The sequence below is a fragment of the Primulina huaijiensis genome, chromosome 5 (assembly GCF_012295235.1).
Source record: "Primulina huaijiensis isolate GDHJ02 chromosome 5, ASM1229523v2, whole genome shotgun sequence".
NCBI classification, from domain to species: Eukaryota; Viridiplantae; Streptophyta; class Magnoliopsida; order Lamiales; family Gesneriaceae; genus Primulina; species Primulina huaijiensis.
The window spans coordinates 2711003-2728538 of record NC_133310.1 but is presented as its reverse complement, the minus strand read 5'-3'; the positions used below and the strand labels follow the sequence as shown (position 1 = coordinate 2728538).

Genomic DNA, 17536 nt, shown 5'->3' with positions numbered 1-17536 from the left:
ATAATAAAAAATACTGTAAAGTGATAATGTTATATGTTTATAATCATATTAATTAAAAATTAATAATTTAATGATTTTCATCAATTATTTAAATCTTTTTAATCTATTATCTCTTTGAATGTTTGATTATGAATTTATACAATGTAAAAAGCAAATTACACACCATAAATTTGAGAGGGTTGGAACATAAATACTTTCAATTTCTTGTCGAAAACACTACACATGTGGTATGTCTCACCAGTATTTTATCTTGTGATTATAGCTGCAATACTGAAAGATATTTAAATCAAAGAACAAACTTGAGATATACAAGTTCTCTTGTGTAAGTCCATCTAGGGTCCGTGTAACTCACTAATTGAACATCGATGCATGCATGAAGCATGAACAAACACGAACTTGATGCACGCTTTATCTAAATTTCGAATTTGAAAAAGTTATCTAAATAAACATTGTAGACATTCTATTCCAAACTAATTATTAATAATATTGTAATATATATAAGTTTGAAATAGTTTACCTTTTAATTACATGAAATCTTCTTTTAAAAATTTGTGTAATTTTTTTTAACAAATGTTCATTTGATCATATGAAATTATAAAAATATATAGTTAAAGTGATAATGTTATATGTTTGATAATAATATTAAAAACTAATTTTTTATATCAGTTACTTAAATATTTTTAATATTTTAATCTATTAACTCTTTCGATGTTTAATTATGAATATATAAAATGTAGAAGCCACATTACAAATCATAAATTTGAGAGAGATCATGGAAGACCAAATACTTCCAATTTCTTGTCGAAAGTACTACACAAGTGAGGATGCCTCCCTAGTATTTTATCTTGTGGTTATAGCTACAATGTTGAAGAATATTTAAGTCAAAGCACGAACTTGACATGAACAAGTTAGCTTGTGTAGGTCCATGTAACTCGCTAGTCTAGCTGGACCGTTTCTGCACTCAAAATTAATTTTACCGGTCCAGTTTAGTTTAGCCATTGTAGAAAATTTTTTATCAGCTAAAAGCTAGTAAAACTAACTCAAGTTTAGTCAAATATTTTAAAGTGTTTATCTACCTCCTCTAAATATATTTTCGATCCCGACAAAAGTATTTTTTAGTTGTATATAACGTGTCTACTTACACTAGTTTAGTTGTAGAAGATAAAATCATGATGTTGAAATAAAAGTTTGTTTTATTACTCCAAAATAACTGTTTGTTTTATTTTTCCACTGCCCCTGGTGGTGGAGTGCCATAATCTGTGCTCCCAAGAGGTCAGATGCAAGAGCTAAAGCCCACTTAAGAACAAAAAATGTTATAATTTTTTGTTTGAATAAAAACACTTAATGATTAGACAAAAACTTATGTGAGACGGTCTCACGGGTTGTATCTTGTGAGACGGGTCTCTTATTTTGGGTCATGTATGAAAAAATATTATTTTTTATGCTAAGAGTATTACTTTTCATTGTGAATATCGGTATGGTTGACCCGTCTCACAGATAAATATTCGNTTGAATATCGGTATGGTTGACCCGTCTCACAGATAAATATTCGTGAGGATCGTCTCACAAGAGACCTACTCGAATGATTAAATCTTATGTGATATCACATTTCTAAAAATTGTCTAATCCAATTGTATTATAGAATTGGTTACATGGTATAAGTTACAAAATTAAGTGATAATGAATATTATGATGTAAAAATCAAATCTATAGTTTATTTTATTTATATATTTTTGTTGAAGCATCCATCGAATAATTATATATATATTTCTCAATTCTATTTTTTCTATTCATGGAACAAATATTAAAATTCTGTACTTCATATACTTAGGCTATGTTTGGTGTGTAGGATAGGATAACTAATTGGATTGATGACAAAACTCAAGGTAAGGATATATAATGTGTTGTGATAAAACATGTTTTGTTTGGTAAGATTTTAATAAGTATGATAAATTTTACATTTTTTGTTGTTGAGACAAAAATACCCTAAACTAGCATTGATGACAATTTGGTATATAAAATGATATTTGTAGCAATGTTTTCAAAATCATGTGTTTTGTTAATAAATAAATATTTTATAAAATTTTAAATTATAAATTATGTATTTATCTGATAATTTATTTTTTTAATAAAAATTAATATGATTTTGCATTTTATCTCATTTTTAATATTGATTTCTAATTATTTTTTTCTCTATTTTTTTAATTTTTATTTAGTTTCATCATGAAATTATTTATGTGATGTGTGTGCAAATAAAAAAAATAAACCATCAAAGAATATAATCCAAAATTGTAGATATCTCATGTCGATTTTTTGTAGGCAAAATGGTAATTTAAGTTATATTTTAGGAATTGGATTGTCAATCTCTCCAAAACAATGTGATATCTTTTCAACAAAATAGGTTTTTTTTATCATGAGCTTTTTGATTAATTGAGCCCATAAAAAATGAGACAAACACGAGATTAATAATCTATCCTTAACTTATCACCCACACCAAACATACCGTTAATCGATCAAAATCCAAAATGAGACGAATTAATGAAAAAATATTTTCTATTATATTAATTATTTGGTTTTACACGTTTATAGAAGATTCGACACGTAACAAAAACATATAAAAAAAGTTGGTAGAATCATTTGGATGACATACCTGTAGAAAGGCCATGCACTTTAGGTTATAAGCAAAATCATCGGTATATTTTAAAACAATTTTTTATTCGATAAAAAAATGAAGTTAAACAATTTTTTAAAAGCAAATGAAAATAAATTTAATATATAAAATTTGGTTAAAATTTGATTAATCCATTTAAAAAATTAAGCTAAAATTATTTTGGTGTATTAGAAACCATAACTCCATTGTTGAATATTACTGGATAGGAAAAAATATAAATAGATTAAAAATTGCACATACATTATAAATTGTGAGTGACCATCAAATACTCAATCAATAAACTTTTAATCTATAGATTTTGTTCTATATATGAAATTAATGATTTAAATTTTCAGCATATTCAGAACAACCGATTTAATTGTAAAGTAAACTGCATTGATTATAAATCTTTTTTTCCGAGATACGACGTTTTAATTCGATAAAGATTTTTTTTTATTTTACTTGTAATTTAATCGAAAAATAAATTAGATGGTTTTGTGATCAATATTAAAACAATTTATTTTTTTCATAAATATATTTGTAAATATTTCAGAAAATAAATTATACCTTATTGAGATGACATAGAGGCATAAAATATTTAATTTTCCTCAAATCTAATTATAAATTCTTGATTCATAAAATCATAAATGGGTAATAGATGAGATTATAGCCACAAAATCGTGACCGCGATTTCTATATCTCAACCTTTTTTTTTTTGTTTTTTCCTGAACAATAAATTTTGGCAGAGAATTCTTACCTGTCAATTCATCTTCTCTCTTTTGTCTCTCTCTCACACACCGGAAATTTACAGTGCGACTGGAGTAAGCTTCCGGTGAATTATTTGCATGGCGGCTCAGTGATCCTCTCTGACCCTTTTTACTTCTCGATTCTGTAAGTTAATCTGCGTACCCGTATACCTTCGCTGGTGTTACAGAAGCAGCAACTGAGCATTGTTTTTTTTTTTAAAAAAAATAAATAAATGTTCCTGGTTTTATTTTTGTGATTGTGATATGATTTTTTCTATTTCTTGTTTTGTTATGGCATTGTTTAGCATTGATATATTTTTTTTTTTTTATAAATTTTGTTTCTTTTGATGAGATTTTGTGAAGTTTGAACGAGTTGTAAGCGTAAAAATCATTTTATTTTGATTACCCTGATGCTATCAACTTTAATTTTTGTTGTCAACTGTTTTTGAATGAATGGTTCTGGGGATTTGTTGGGTATCAATTTTTAAGTCGCATGAAATGATGGATCTATTTTACCTTTGCACAAATATCGGAAGGGTTAATTGCATACACCATGTGAAATCTCGAGATCGCTAAACACCTTATGAAAAAAATCTATTTACTCTCGTGTTTTCAAATCTTGATCTCACACTCCAGTTGGTACTTGTTTTCAGAGGTAAGTGTTCTCAAGAGTTGAAAACACCGGGAGTTAATAGTCATAAGAGTTTTCAACAGTTACATATCCATTCGATTGAGTCCTTGGGTTTTTGAAATAGTGTAAAAAGAAGTGCTTCGAATTATTGCTATTTGAAATTTTACATGGGCATTGTATTTAATTAACCTTAATTGAAATTCAATTTTTGATATAGGCAAGGTTAGTATGAGTGTGTGACCAAATTGAGAAAAGACCGAATTTTGATAAAGTTTTCTTTCCAATAAAATGAAACTAAAATGCTCAAATATTGTTAAATAGCATCTGTTTGTAATTGGTGGAATATTAAAAGAATTTTAGAAAGGAGCAATGTTTCAATGTTAAGCCTCCTATGTACCATGCAATGTGTTTCATTATTGTAGTGCTAGGTTAGGTGACATGAAAGAATCCTCTGTTGTATGGATATAATTATTTTAATAGATGTTATTTTCTGTTAGGAAATATGAAATAGAAGAAATAAAGCTTCATTCAAGTATGATAATTGTTTGCTGAGCATGCATGACATTTTTCAATGGTAGCACACATACAGACAAGGACGATATAAATGTCGTAAAAAGATAATATTGTTAATTAATTTTCCATTAAAGCAACTTGAATTACTCTCAAAGACAATGGACCAGATTGGTGAAAGCCTGAAATGTACATCACTACGACGACATGATATTTGGGGATCATTCTAAATATCGAGTCGGTGAAACAAGATGAGTTTAATGATTGACTTCGATGCTATAGTTTAAAATATTTCCATGTCAAGCTCTTAGTATGGCACCCTTTAAATAATTGTAAAAGGTTCTAAATTTCTCTTGTATTTCATGTAAAGCAAGAATTATACCCTCCAGATTTGTTGTTTAAAGGAGTGTAAAATTTAACAGCCATAGCTGTCATGAGCTAAAATTCTATATTCTAGTAAACCTCTTATTGAGAAGATGATTATAAATGTTTTCACCAAAATCAAAAGTTCTTACCAGAAATTACAATTGCAACAGAAAGAGTTGGTTGAATGTACTTAGATGCTCTAGAGTCTAGGCGATGAAATGATCTCTGCATGTGATATTTGTGTGAAAAATTTATTATCACAAAAATACAATAGTATTGAGAGCGAAGTGTGTGTGTGTGGAGACGTCAAAGGAGTCATTTATATTTAAAAAAATTTCGAGTTCATTTAGTGACCTGCACCTCACGATCCATACTTGTGGAAGTGCTTATTGTGGTCGAATTCATTATACGTGTTGATCACATTACATGTTTCCTTCCATTTAAAATCTCATTGAATTTTTTACTGTCATGTGATTTTAGAAAATACTCGAATAAGCTGTTGTGTATGAACTATTTACAGCAAATACTAGCTTCCTTTAGTATTCTTCCTTGCCCTGAATTTACTCAAATAAATATTCTTTGAATATCAACCAATATATAGGGACTGCATAGATGTTGGGGTATATGTTTTGTGTTTGGCAGCTCTATTAGTAAATATTCCTTTAGTAATATGAACTATTACTTATTTTACTCACTTTTAATATGCTTACATATTATGTAATATCAATTTCAACATGGTTCTAAATCCATTAGTGCATATCGGTTTTTTGTCACATATGAAAGAACTAGTCATAAAGTTTTGTTAGACTATGAGGGTCTTTTTGGAATGTATATCATCCTATCATTATCCACAATTAAAAATTAAGCAATTTAAAAGAAATTGAATAAATAATAGCTACGGACTTGTGAGTTGTGATAGTGTTTGGTTGGTGAACCAAAAACGGTTTTATTTTTGTTTTGATATGATCAAGAATATGCAACCGACTGTAAAATTGTAGTACTTCTTGTGCCACATTAGCTAGAAAAAGAAGTTTATAATGACTTACAATGGACTCCGATAGCAACTTGGGTTAACCGTTTCCGCAAAACGAGTACGGATACGATGCAATTGATATAGGAGTCTATTGTGCAGTCGCGTTTGTGCGGGCCTAGCACGAGGCCTAATATAATGGTATCAGAGACGGTTACCAGTTGAAACACCGGGAAATAAGTGTTGTCCAGGGCAAAACATTACGTGTATGAGAGCCACCTCTTGAATCCGTAAGTGCCACCATTAGATTTTCGATGCTGGTGGATCGAGTAGTCAGGCTACGACAATGACGTCGCGTTCTAAGATATGATTGTAGTACCCCTTGTCCCACGTGTGTTAGAAAAAAGAAGTTTAAAAGGGTTAGAATGACATACAATTGACTCCTATAGCAACTTGGGTTAATCATTTTCGTAAAACAAAGATGGATACGAATTAGTTGCTAGAGGAGTCCATTATGTAGTTACGTTTGCGTACGCTTGGGCCAGGAGCATGACAAAAACACTCTTGCTTTCTAACAATGAGCATTTATTTTCCCATCATGGCTTTACTTTAATCTAATTTATTGAAGTCTGAAAATTTCATATAAAAAATCAGAATAAGAATAACAAATATCACACTTAATGTATGATCGAGAAGTTATTGTCACTACACTTGGAAAACATATTACTTTTAAATATGCACAGGATTTATTTACTGTAATGTTCTCATTATTTTACTTCTGTCTGACTACTTATGTACTCCCTTCAGCTGGGGAAATCTCGTGTTCTCTGGTCAAAATTTTATAGCTCATTGAGACTGACCTGTGCCACCGAGGCTGAACTATCATTTCTTCTTCAAACAGGTACTTGCAGTATACAACGATATCACTGTGTTTTTAACAGTCATGTTACAAGTTACATTACTCTGGATAAAATCTGCTAACTTTCTTTCAATGTGGAATTTGTTTTTATTCTTACCTTCTAGTTATAGAGAGAAAATTTTGTATTTAAAACTTTATCTGTATATTTTTACACTGCTACACCTTAACGTGGATGTGTTTTTATCAATCACCTAATGTAAGAGGGATGTTGCATAGTTGTCTCTTGCGCTTTTTATATGACTTGTTTTATCCTTACAAAACCCAAACATATATGTTCCATAAGTTTATAAGAAGTTCTCATGCTTGTTGTTAAGGGATTTTAGAATTTCGATATTAACAAGTTACTAGATTCTATGTATCTGTTGCCAAAATGAGGAGTTAGACTATTGTATGAGTGTTATTTCCCTTGAAAAATTATCTTCCAGACCTTGTTTCACATTGCGTTTTCTTTTCTTGTTGAACCATTTGCGCATAAAATTAAGTCCCTTCATATGCTATAAGTTTCTAGTTCGTCTTGGGTCCTGAATATTATCTGTTAAAAGTTCATTGACCTGTCACCTTATCCAATCAGTTTTTGGAGGAATATGGATGGGAATGGTGGCAAAAGTTTGCTCTTCACCAAAATGTCTCCTGGTTTCGACAATTGGCGATTAGAAGCACAGTGTAGCTCTACCCATAGTAAATCAATGCAGCCATACAGGTCAGTTTCATTTTCTGGTATGGTAAATTGTGTTGACATTTATTTTTCATGAATAATTTATATGAGCATGTGAGTTATCCATTAGTTAAATGAGTTCTAATGTTAATAGAGGGAATGTTAAGCAATTCAATAGTTGCTTGCTAGATAAATGGCAGACATTAGTCTGTGTCTCACCCAAATCAACTGATATGAACTTCTCCATGAACTATGAAGAAAGAAAATGCAAGATATATCAATTCTCAACAATTGAATATATACGAGATTAAAGAAGATCCATTTTAGAGCAAATTGAAGGAAGATTCGAGATTAAAGAAGATCCATTTTAGACCAAATTGAAGGAAGCTGGGTTTTCTTTCTTCATAGTTCATGGAGAGGCTCAAATCATCAACTCAAATCAAATTAATAAATATGCAGTAGCATGTGTAGGGATTGTTCCCTCGAGGAGATATGAATTTATTGTGCTAAAAATTTAAAAACAATAAATAAAATAAAAGAGATTCCTTTAAATTAAATCCTAAAAATTTAAAATTTTGAAATCTAACAAATAAACTAATTAAAATGCAATGAAAATTAAATTGATTAAATAAACTCATAGAAAAACTAACCTTAGTTTTGGTTGACACCACCATTTGAATTTTTTATAATTTGATCATCATCGATACAATAATATCAATTTAGATTCGAATATTTATCATTGGAAATTTAATTTCTATCTTGTTTTATTATTTAGTTATGTTCTAATTAACCGGTGTCAATTAAACAATCTCATGCAAGTAATGAATATTTAATTTAAATTAGAGAATTTCTGATTAAAGATCAAAGTAAATAAAAGTTAGAAAATTTAAAAAAAAATTAGTGGCAATCCCAAGAGAGAAGGACGTGCAAGAAACTTGTGCCCTTGAGAATATTCTGGTCTAGGCCCAATATATTTGGGGCCGTAACATAATTTTGTGGCCCATATCAATTGCGAACCCATAAGTCCATTTTCAACCTACTTTGAACAGGAGTGCTGTTGACCCTCGGACTGTACCAGAGGAAAATTTTGGATGGATGACAACTTTATTTGTTGGAGCGAAAAGAGTGGAGGGACAGCAAAAGGAAACTGAGAAGGAAAACATGGTGGTCGCTGAGTTTGATGAAAGCTCGAGCAATAAGATGAAGGCGGCCAATGCTTTCAAATTCGTCCTGATTGAACATATTAGGGGTGTTTTGAAACCATATTGGAAGCAAGGAAATTTGAGTAGAGATGCATACAAGATCATCCTGAAGAAATCTGTGGACAAGATTCTTGAAAGTATCGAGGCATCAAAATTTCCTAAGAATAAAAGTGATCAACAGAAATACCTCTCAGCTTCAAAATCAAAGATCTTTGAACTCGTAAAGGTTCGTGTTGATTATGTTTTGCACTACCATAGTTGTTAGTTGGAAAGACCAATGATATTTGTTTGCATTTATGGTATGTAGCAATATTTATGAGGTCCAAAGCTCTTCTTTACTATTTCCCTTTTTTTACCAATGGGTCAGTTTTGCAGATTTTGACTTGTTTATGTGAAGAACGATTATGGGTTAATTTGTTCCAACACCTGCAGTCCTTTTAAAAAAAACATATCTTGTTTTTACTTTGATAGAAGTCAACGAGAGTGGACATTCTTCTACTAAGAGGATTTTTGGCTAATTTAATTTTTACATTTAATAAGGTTTTGGAGATTTAAGAGGATTAAACTGTTTATAAGATGCTACATTGTATTTGAAATATGAGATCTCAACTTATACATTATACTTGAAAAATGAGATCTCAACTTGTTTCAGCAATTGGGTCTAAGAACTTACTTGTAAGATTGTTTTGAAGTTCCATTTTTATATATGCTATGGAATAAGTGGGTGTTTACATTTTTAGAAACTAAGCAATCTTTTATATTCCTAACGCCCTATTTTTGAAAACCTCGTAAGTTTGAGTAACTACTAAAAATACTTGTTATGTAGTCTCGTTGTTTTATCCTCGGAATCTGAATAAATGCGCATGCGGAACCATATCTCCCTACAATCACCAAATACTACTGGGACAAAACCATTGCTATAACCTTTTAGCATGAGATCAATTGAAAAGTTAGTAATTAAGAATTCATGTGGAATATATTAGATGATAAACTAATGTGATTGCATTCATCTCAATGGGGTGTTTATACTAGAAAATCAACCAATTAATGTAGGATTATTACAATAATCTATAATCTAACTAAACAAATATTTCCTGAACAAAACAAAAATAATCTCCCATACAAAAGAAAATTCTTAATAATTCTCTACAGAATTTCCACTCGAGAGAGCATAGAGAATAAGTTTTATCCGTTGTCAACTTTGAAACAATAGTTTGGAACTATGGATTCTAATATTATCGAGTCTTTTGATAAGAACATTTTTGTTGGAACACATTGAGTGCCAATCAAGCCATGGTCAAGCCTTTCTTTATGAAGCGTCTATTTGCCTCATAGACATCTTTTGCCATAGCTCTTGATTCTGATTCTCACTTGATCTAGCAGCCACATTTCGTTTCTTGTTTCTCCCTGTGATAAGATTTCCTCCACTATAGGTACAATATCCTATTGTGGACCTTTTGATCAACTACTTAGTTGCATCATGCATGATCCGCTCTGTGAGCTTCCTGTTGGAAAATATCATTTTTCTTCAACAAGATACTTCTCCCTAGAGTTCCCTTTAGGTTGTGAGTATTCTGTGAACAGCTAGGTGAATGCAACAAGTAAATCAATCTCAGGAATAGAGCTATCTGTCAAAAGAAAACTAGAAGGAAAATCGGATGTTGTTACCTCGTCACCTGTGATGGATTCTAATGGTTGAGACTTTCTGTGGACATGCGGATAATTTTTTCTTCTAGAGTATACCTGAGCGTACAGATTGTTACCAACTAGCAGGAAAGTAGGCTCATTGGCAAGTTTATATTTAATTGCTAAAAGAAATTTAAAAAATTGGTTCATAGTTGGAACCTTATGGAAGTTAGTGGAGACTTGGTAATAGGTAGGCCAAGTAGGAAGAAATCTACATCTTTTATCTTCCAAAAAGATACTCTGACTCGGATGATAATTTGGAAAAAAATCGGAATCATATTCATCGAATGTGACATCAACAAAGACAAAAATCTTTTACGCGGGTGGACAATAGCATTTGAGTCCTTTTTGTCTAAGAGAATCCCTCAAGAATTACATTTGACAACCCTTGGACCTAATTTCCCCAGGTTGTGACTCTATTGATATGAACAAATGACCCGCAACCAAATATTTCAAGAGGAAGAAGGTCATGCGGCAGTTGGGGTAGAATTTAAACAGGAACCTAGGCTCTTGATGCCATGTCGAAAATTTTAGATAATGGTCTAATTTGATTTTATTCATCTCAAAGGGGGTTTATATACAAGAGAATCAACTAAGTAGTAATAAATATAGTAATAAATGACTACAATAATTCCTACTGTTACCCTGCTAAACAAATTAATCCTAGCTAAATAAATCTTCTATTTACTATGAAATATCTTTCAAGAGAATTCCCTTCAACACATTTTGTTGCAAAGCTAGATGACATTCTGAAATTAGATACAGTCATTCTGCTTTTGACATGGCTGCCTTCAAGGAAAAAATCATAATTGCTTCTGTATTGGAATTTTATCATTTGAATATTTTATGTGTTGTAATTGGATTGGGATGTAAGAAAATTCCAATTAGACAAGGCGTGGACGGGCTTATGCTTGAAGACAATTGAGTGTTTTTTCTTAAAGCAATTGCATAAAATGCTTTGATGGAGATTTTATGGGGTGATTATTCTCTGTGACAAAACCTTTTAATCCAAAAGCTATTTTCTGCAGCACTAATAAGAGTAATTCCTAAATCACAAAATTCTATGCTATAGATTTATATAACTTTTATCAATTTTATGGATTTTTATTCAGTTTAGCAATAAATAAATTCATGCAAATATTTTCATTTTTTGCAGGCTTATGTGAAGAAGTACCAGAAGGCTAGCATTTCAAAACCTTCTTCTACTTAAACTCTGGTTTATCAGTCATTCATATGTGAAAATCATGAAGTATTTTACAATGTTCATTAATCCTGAATAGTTTAGCTAGAACCCACAGGTGAGCTTCTTCTATGCATATATGTTGGTGTCGTAATCATAATTATTGTCTAATGACTAGAGTTTAGCTAGTTTGTTGTAGGCGAACTAAAATTTGTTATGCATTTTCTTTCCTAAACATAACTTTTTTTACCCGTATTTCGGGATAACATTGGGAATAATTAGCCTGAAGATACATATATTGTTTGATTTTCTGTCTAAGTTATAGTTGGTGTGCTGCTAATATGACTTCTTCATATCGCTGATGAAAGACTGGTCCTGCCTCTTGAAACATGATCTTAAATTTTCTTTTTTACCTTTCTAGCAGATTTTCTTCTTGAATGGTTTCTTGATGTCAATGTTTGGTCTGAATGTAGCCTGTTTATACTCCTTATTACACGTGTAATTGTTTTGTGGATGTATAATTAAAATTTTTGCACGTCCTTCAAACTGCTCAGTTTCTGCTTTTCTTGTGATTGGATTTGATTTGCCGGTATTTTAGGATAGATTGGAGAAAAAGAGAAAGAAATCAGTAGTGAATGGATATACTTGAATTGGAATCTAGGAAATGGATTGTTGACAAATAATGCACTGTTTTCACTCTAGCTGATCTAACTATTTCCTAACCCAGTGAATTGGACACGACCACAGGAAATCATAAATTGCCATTAGAGAACATTGATCTACGAGCTTTGAATATTTTTATCAAATGATATATTTTCCGTGACCAGTGATTTCCGAATAATGACTACCGCTACCCCCTAGACATACCTCATTTCTGACAGAACATCGAATTGAATTGTACCCTACCTGCTAAAAGATGTATTGATGGCCCCGTCATTTATAATTCATCCAGGCATTTCATTGATATTTATTTTGTTTGTTTTAATTATGTGGCGAGGCAAGATAAAAAGGGTATTGAGAAGGGTGGTAATCAAACATCGTAGTTTCTAGCTTTTGTCAGATTTTGTTGAAGATTTCTTCCGCTCATTCCATTTCTTTAAGGCCCGCTTTCACCATACTTAGACCATTCATTTTCAAGGTTCGTGAGATCGACAGCCATAGTTTTGTGATCTTCTCCTTTGTCCTCGCTCAGTATTTTTCGGATTATATTAGTGTAGCATATGTATAGGGTAATTTGACTAGTGATAGTTCTAGGCGTGACACTGATGATATATTATAATATTTTTCCAGCATATAAAATGCTTCATTTGAGTCCTGCCTATGCCTGAATTCATCCACCCAAAGTTCTAGGCACGACACTAATGAGGGATTAATTGATTTGATGGTAAGTTTTCTTCGATACACGGAACATGTCACGATAGCCTTGAGAGAATATCTAAATAACCACCTTGTGAATATTCGGAAAAAGTTGGCTCGAATTAGTTTGTTCCTCTCACTTCTTGTGTTAGAGACACCAAGATCTTTAGGATGATCTTGTTTTATTTGTACAATCTTCATCATGCCACAGGCCCCATAAGGAATCCAAATCTTAGTGGTGACGTGAGGGACCCGCTCAATCTTGTAAAATACTGCATATCTTTTTGTAGAGCCGACGTCGAGTCGTATGTAACTAACTTCTTGATAAACAGGCAAATGGCATTTATCACCCCTATGAAAGTCCAAAAAAGCACATAACCCCTTGTATGAAATTCATGATCTTCTAAAATCCTGTGTTTTAAAAAATAGGCATAAAAATCGTGCAAATAGGGTAAATGTGCCTTATTTTGAAAAATACATGGTTGTGATAGACCTTTAATTTAAGATAGGGATTTTTATTCTTTCTTATTATCATTATATCACAGGGGTGATAATTGTAATTTGCCGCTTGAGTAATCGATGTCCATGGCTGTCGCTCTCAATGATTTTTTTTCTCTGATCACTATTCTGGCACATGTACCTTAACTTTCAAGCTAGATTATCGGCACAAACTGGATGGTAATCTTATCTCATATTGCTGCTCCTGATGTTGGGATCCGACAATAGCACTACTTTTACGATGTTAGTGCAAGAGTAGGGTTAAACCCAAAACACTACTCTGTTGAAACCTAGAGCTCCCCAATTTATAAACCACTATAATTTCTTATCGAGTTGTTAAAGGATCTCGATAACTTACAAATTTTTTTGTCTCAATTGTTAGAGCAATGCATTGTTCTGCGTAAAGTCGTAACATTTTTTTACCAAACTTGTATGAATAACGTATTCAAATAATAACACATTCCCTTCGCAAACTTTAGTCCTACCCATGCCTGAATTCATCCACCCAATAGTCTTGATTGTTACCATTTTACATACCATTTACTCGGTGTGTTAAACTTACTCCTTAGGATCGAGGCTGATCAGCCCCAAAAACCCATCCTCCAGCGACAGCAATGTCCAGGATTTATAATCCCAGCGAGTTTTATTTTGTACAATTTTAGGTCTTTTAAGTTGATTATTACTTTTTTTTCTTTTATATATTTCATATTTTTGTTAAATATTTAGAACTACATCTCTAACCATTCCATTGACTAGTCGGATCTTATTGCTAAAATTTTGATTTTAGGGCAGTTAGTCATCGCTAAAAAATCTTAATTGGTTACTTAAATTCTTATTTTGGGATTTATTCATAGTTTACAACAAATAATTAGTTTACTAGTCAAGTTTATTGTTTACGTCTGACATTTGATTCAAATTATATGATGAATGTTATTTATTTCCCTAGGTTGCCTCAATTTTGAAAAGTGTGTGTCTCGCATTGCGTCTCGGGCTTCAAGACCCTCGGTGACTTGGTACACCTTCAACCCCATGTTTCATGTTTTTTGATACATGTAATCTGTTCGATGTTATCACAAGTAACTTTAATCATTCTTAAACGCTATGCATGCCAGACAAATGGTCAACTGTGTCTAATCTAGATTCCAGACAAATGGTCAGCTGTGTCAAATCTAGATTCTGACATCGCTATCTCATCTGTTTGAGTCCCTTGCTCGTCTTCCTTTGGGCATCAGACCCTTGTTTCTAGTCCTCCTGTTTTTCTTTTCTGATATTTTTTATTAGGCTGTTCTCATGCAGGAACCAGAACTTCTCATGTTGCAAGATTTCATCAGTAAACCTTTCTCTTGGGTCGCTGTTGTATCATAAAATTTTCGGTTTATATGTTGAAGGTAAATTGTGCTTCAAATGGAAATGCTGTTGCATTTCAGAAGAGGCATTATTTAAGTTATATAATTCGGCATGACTTGGATTTCGTCACATTATTTTCTAATTAAATGGACTTTACTTAGTTTAGGTTTTTATAATATTATGGATACTATTGTTAAATTGTTCCAAAAATGCTGCGAAAAATTGCTTGTATGGTTTCCAAAATTGTCACGTTGAGAATTCTGACACAAGATACAAATAGGTGCTTTCTTTCCATCTAAATCCCGTTTCCATAAAATTTTACCTTTAAAATTTGGTTATGTATCCTTTGTTTCTCGATAAGAAATGGTGATTTTTTGCTTCCACGTTTATGGAGATGTTATAGATTGAGTTAATGATTTAAGAATACTTCACGAGTTGAAAGTTAAATTTAGTAGTTTATGCTGCTAGTGAATCAAGCACACATTTTACTGTGTATGGGATAGCTTTCATGACATTTAGCTTAGTTTGGGTTGTACATCTTTGAGGATTTCTGTTTAAGTTTGAGAAGCCTGAATAATCCAACTATGAATATCGTCTGTTGTGAATGACGCTAAGAAATGACAGTTGGTCAAAAAGGACAAGAAGTCTCACTCGAACCAAGCCAAACATTAATAATTTTGCTCATTTTGAATAGTGAGCTAGAGTGGCGCTAACGCCCAAATGCACAGACTTTGTTTTTCAGTATTTTTAATATCTTATGTGCTCTTAGTAAATTGGAAATTTGCATCTGTATAATTTCATTGTTAAATGTAAAAACTGTTCAATCATTTTCTCTGGCATACTTGTCGCCAACCCTTAGTACTTGACTTTCTATGATTTAGTCTTCCAATAGAAGGTGTTTAATCTCAAAATCATCAACTGACTTGGAAGATAAAAAATTTAAGCTTTGATTTTGGTTAAAGGCAAGCTTGCTACCATTTTTTGTCGAGTACATGTTCTGCTTTTCTCTTTTTTCTTTATCTGGTGATATCCCAGATTTAAATAATTAATAACGGGTGATACGTCATTTATACTAATAATTGTTGCAATAGAATATGATTTGAGATCTTAACATAATGAATATAAATGGATACCTATGTTTATTCTCAAATGTGAAAAAGAGGGGAGGCTAGACAACTCATGAGTCTGTGATGTAAGGGCATTGTTAAGGTAGAACTTTCTAGAAGTCCTTGGTTATTTTGGCTTTTCGATCTTATTTACTAGTTTTTTGATTTGGCGTGAAGAAAAGAAAATTCGGTGATGGGGGTTGGAATAGTTATAGAGCAGAGAACTTCTAAACTTGAAATGAAGTTTTGGAAACCAACGTGAAAAAAATGGCTTTTTTGTCTGGAGCGGTGAGGCTGTGTATGGAGTTCCCTCTGTGTGCGGAAAATAAATTTTTTGGTGTCAACTTTGTGTAATATGCAGACTGTTTAGTTGAGGTCTATACTGATTGGATTTGGAACTACACGCTGTTCACTTATCAATGTTTTACCCTTTTATTTGACTCCCAGATTATTTTTGGATCTCGTGGGTTTCTTTTTAGAGATTTTGTTGGTGAATTTAGAATTCCGAAGATTCCATCGTTGTTGCAGTGGGAAAACAAAGTTGAATTCTTGTTGTGGATAAATATTTATAATGATGGAATATTGTGCCACGGGGCGAGCGGGAGTATGATTCCAGGCATTTTATTGTTGAGATGGCTGAAAATTCAATTACTTGTCCTCTTAGAAATTGCTTGCACCCCGACATTCTGAGTTATGTAAATGTGGTGATCTATTAGTTCTTAAAGATATGCTTGTTCCAGTAATGGTACAACGAAAATAACTTATTGATTATGGTCCCTCATCCAAAGTCTGACTTTTTCAGACATTTAGTCAATCTTTGGAGTGAATTGAGTTTAATTACTGCTCTTTTGTTAATGTAATAATGCATTGGTTTTGATTTTAAGCTATCTTTTCTTTTGAGTTTTCAATAGCAGGGTCGTGTCTCATCCAATATGGACCTCTTTGAACTTTAGATATAGCCCAAGCAGCGAATCTGGTATGTTTTTGTGGAATCTAATGAAAGGGTATGTATGTATTATTTATTTGTCTACAAATCAAACACTTCAATTTATCAGATTTCTTATTTATTTTTTCGTTTTGCCCGACTTTCTCGTTCTTGGTATACAGGCCTGAAGCCTCAGACATAGAAATAAGCCATTGTGAGGATGGATGATAAGCGATCAATCTCATTGCAATCGACATGAAGATAAAGATACTATTTATTTAACTATTTTACAGTATTAGTTCTTGATTCTAACTTACGCTGTTGCTATATCTGATTTTGGTTTCTGCAGTGGCTCTGGGATTAAAATGTATTGTTGGAAGATTTATACATCAAGATTCAAGAAATGAAGGTAGGCAGGCCGTAGGTGTGCAACGGATGAAACCGTAAATTTAGGATCCCGGTACTCCTTTTGGAATACACTCCGGGGTGAGATTTAGATTTATAGATCTCATCGAAGTTTTATTTTGAAAAATAGGTCCCCCAGTGTTGTTTTGGTACTAGTATGGTTACTAGAGCTCAAATCAAGAAAAACCATTTCTTAGATGAAATATTTTTTTTAGAGCTCGAATTTTCTTGTTACCTTTTTTTATTGGTCTTTTGTATGTATATATGTATGTTTTATGAATACCATGCCTTGCGGATTCGATTAAGAGAGTATTTGTGAGAGTTTTTGCTTATTTAAAGTGATTATTTTATAGATTATTTGAAGTGGGCGAGAAATAAAGTAGG

At 32.0% G+C, this 17536-nt stretch overlaps 1 protein-coding gene across 1 annotated transcript in view; it reads left to right on the top strand.

The window, feature by feature from the left end:
* Positions 1 to 16923, top strand: part of LOC140976315 (uncharacterized) — a 38024-nt gene extending 21101 nt beyond the window's left edge. Inside the window, exons 6-8 of the mRNA XM_073440388.1 lie at positions 11492 to 11515; positions 14316 to 14382; positions 14651 to 16923. Of these exons, the coding sequence (XP_073296489.1) occupies positions 11492 to 11515; positions 14316 to 14378 (87 nt within the window). The 3' untranslated portion in view covers positions 14379 to 14382; positions 14651 to 16923. The remainder of the gene's footprint in view (positions 1 to 11491; positions 11516 to 14315; positions 14383 to 14650) is intronic.
* Positions 16924 to 17536: the final 613 nt, after the last annotated feature.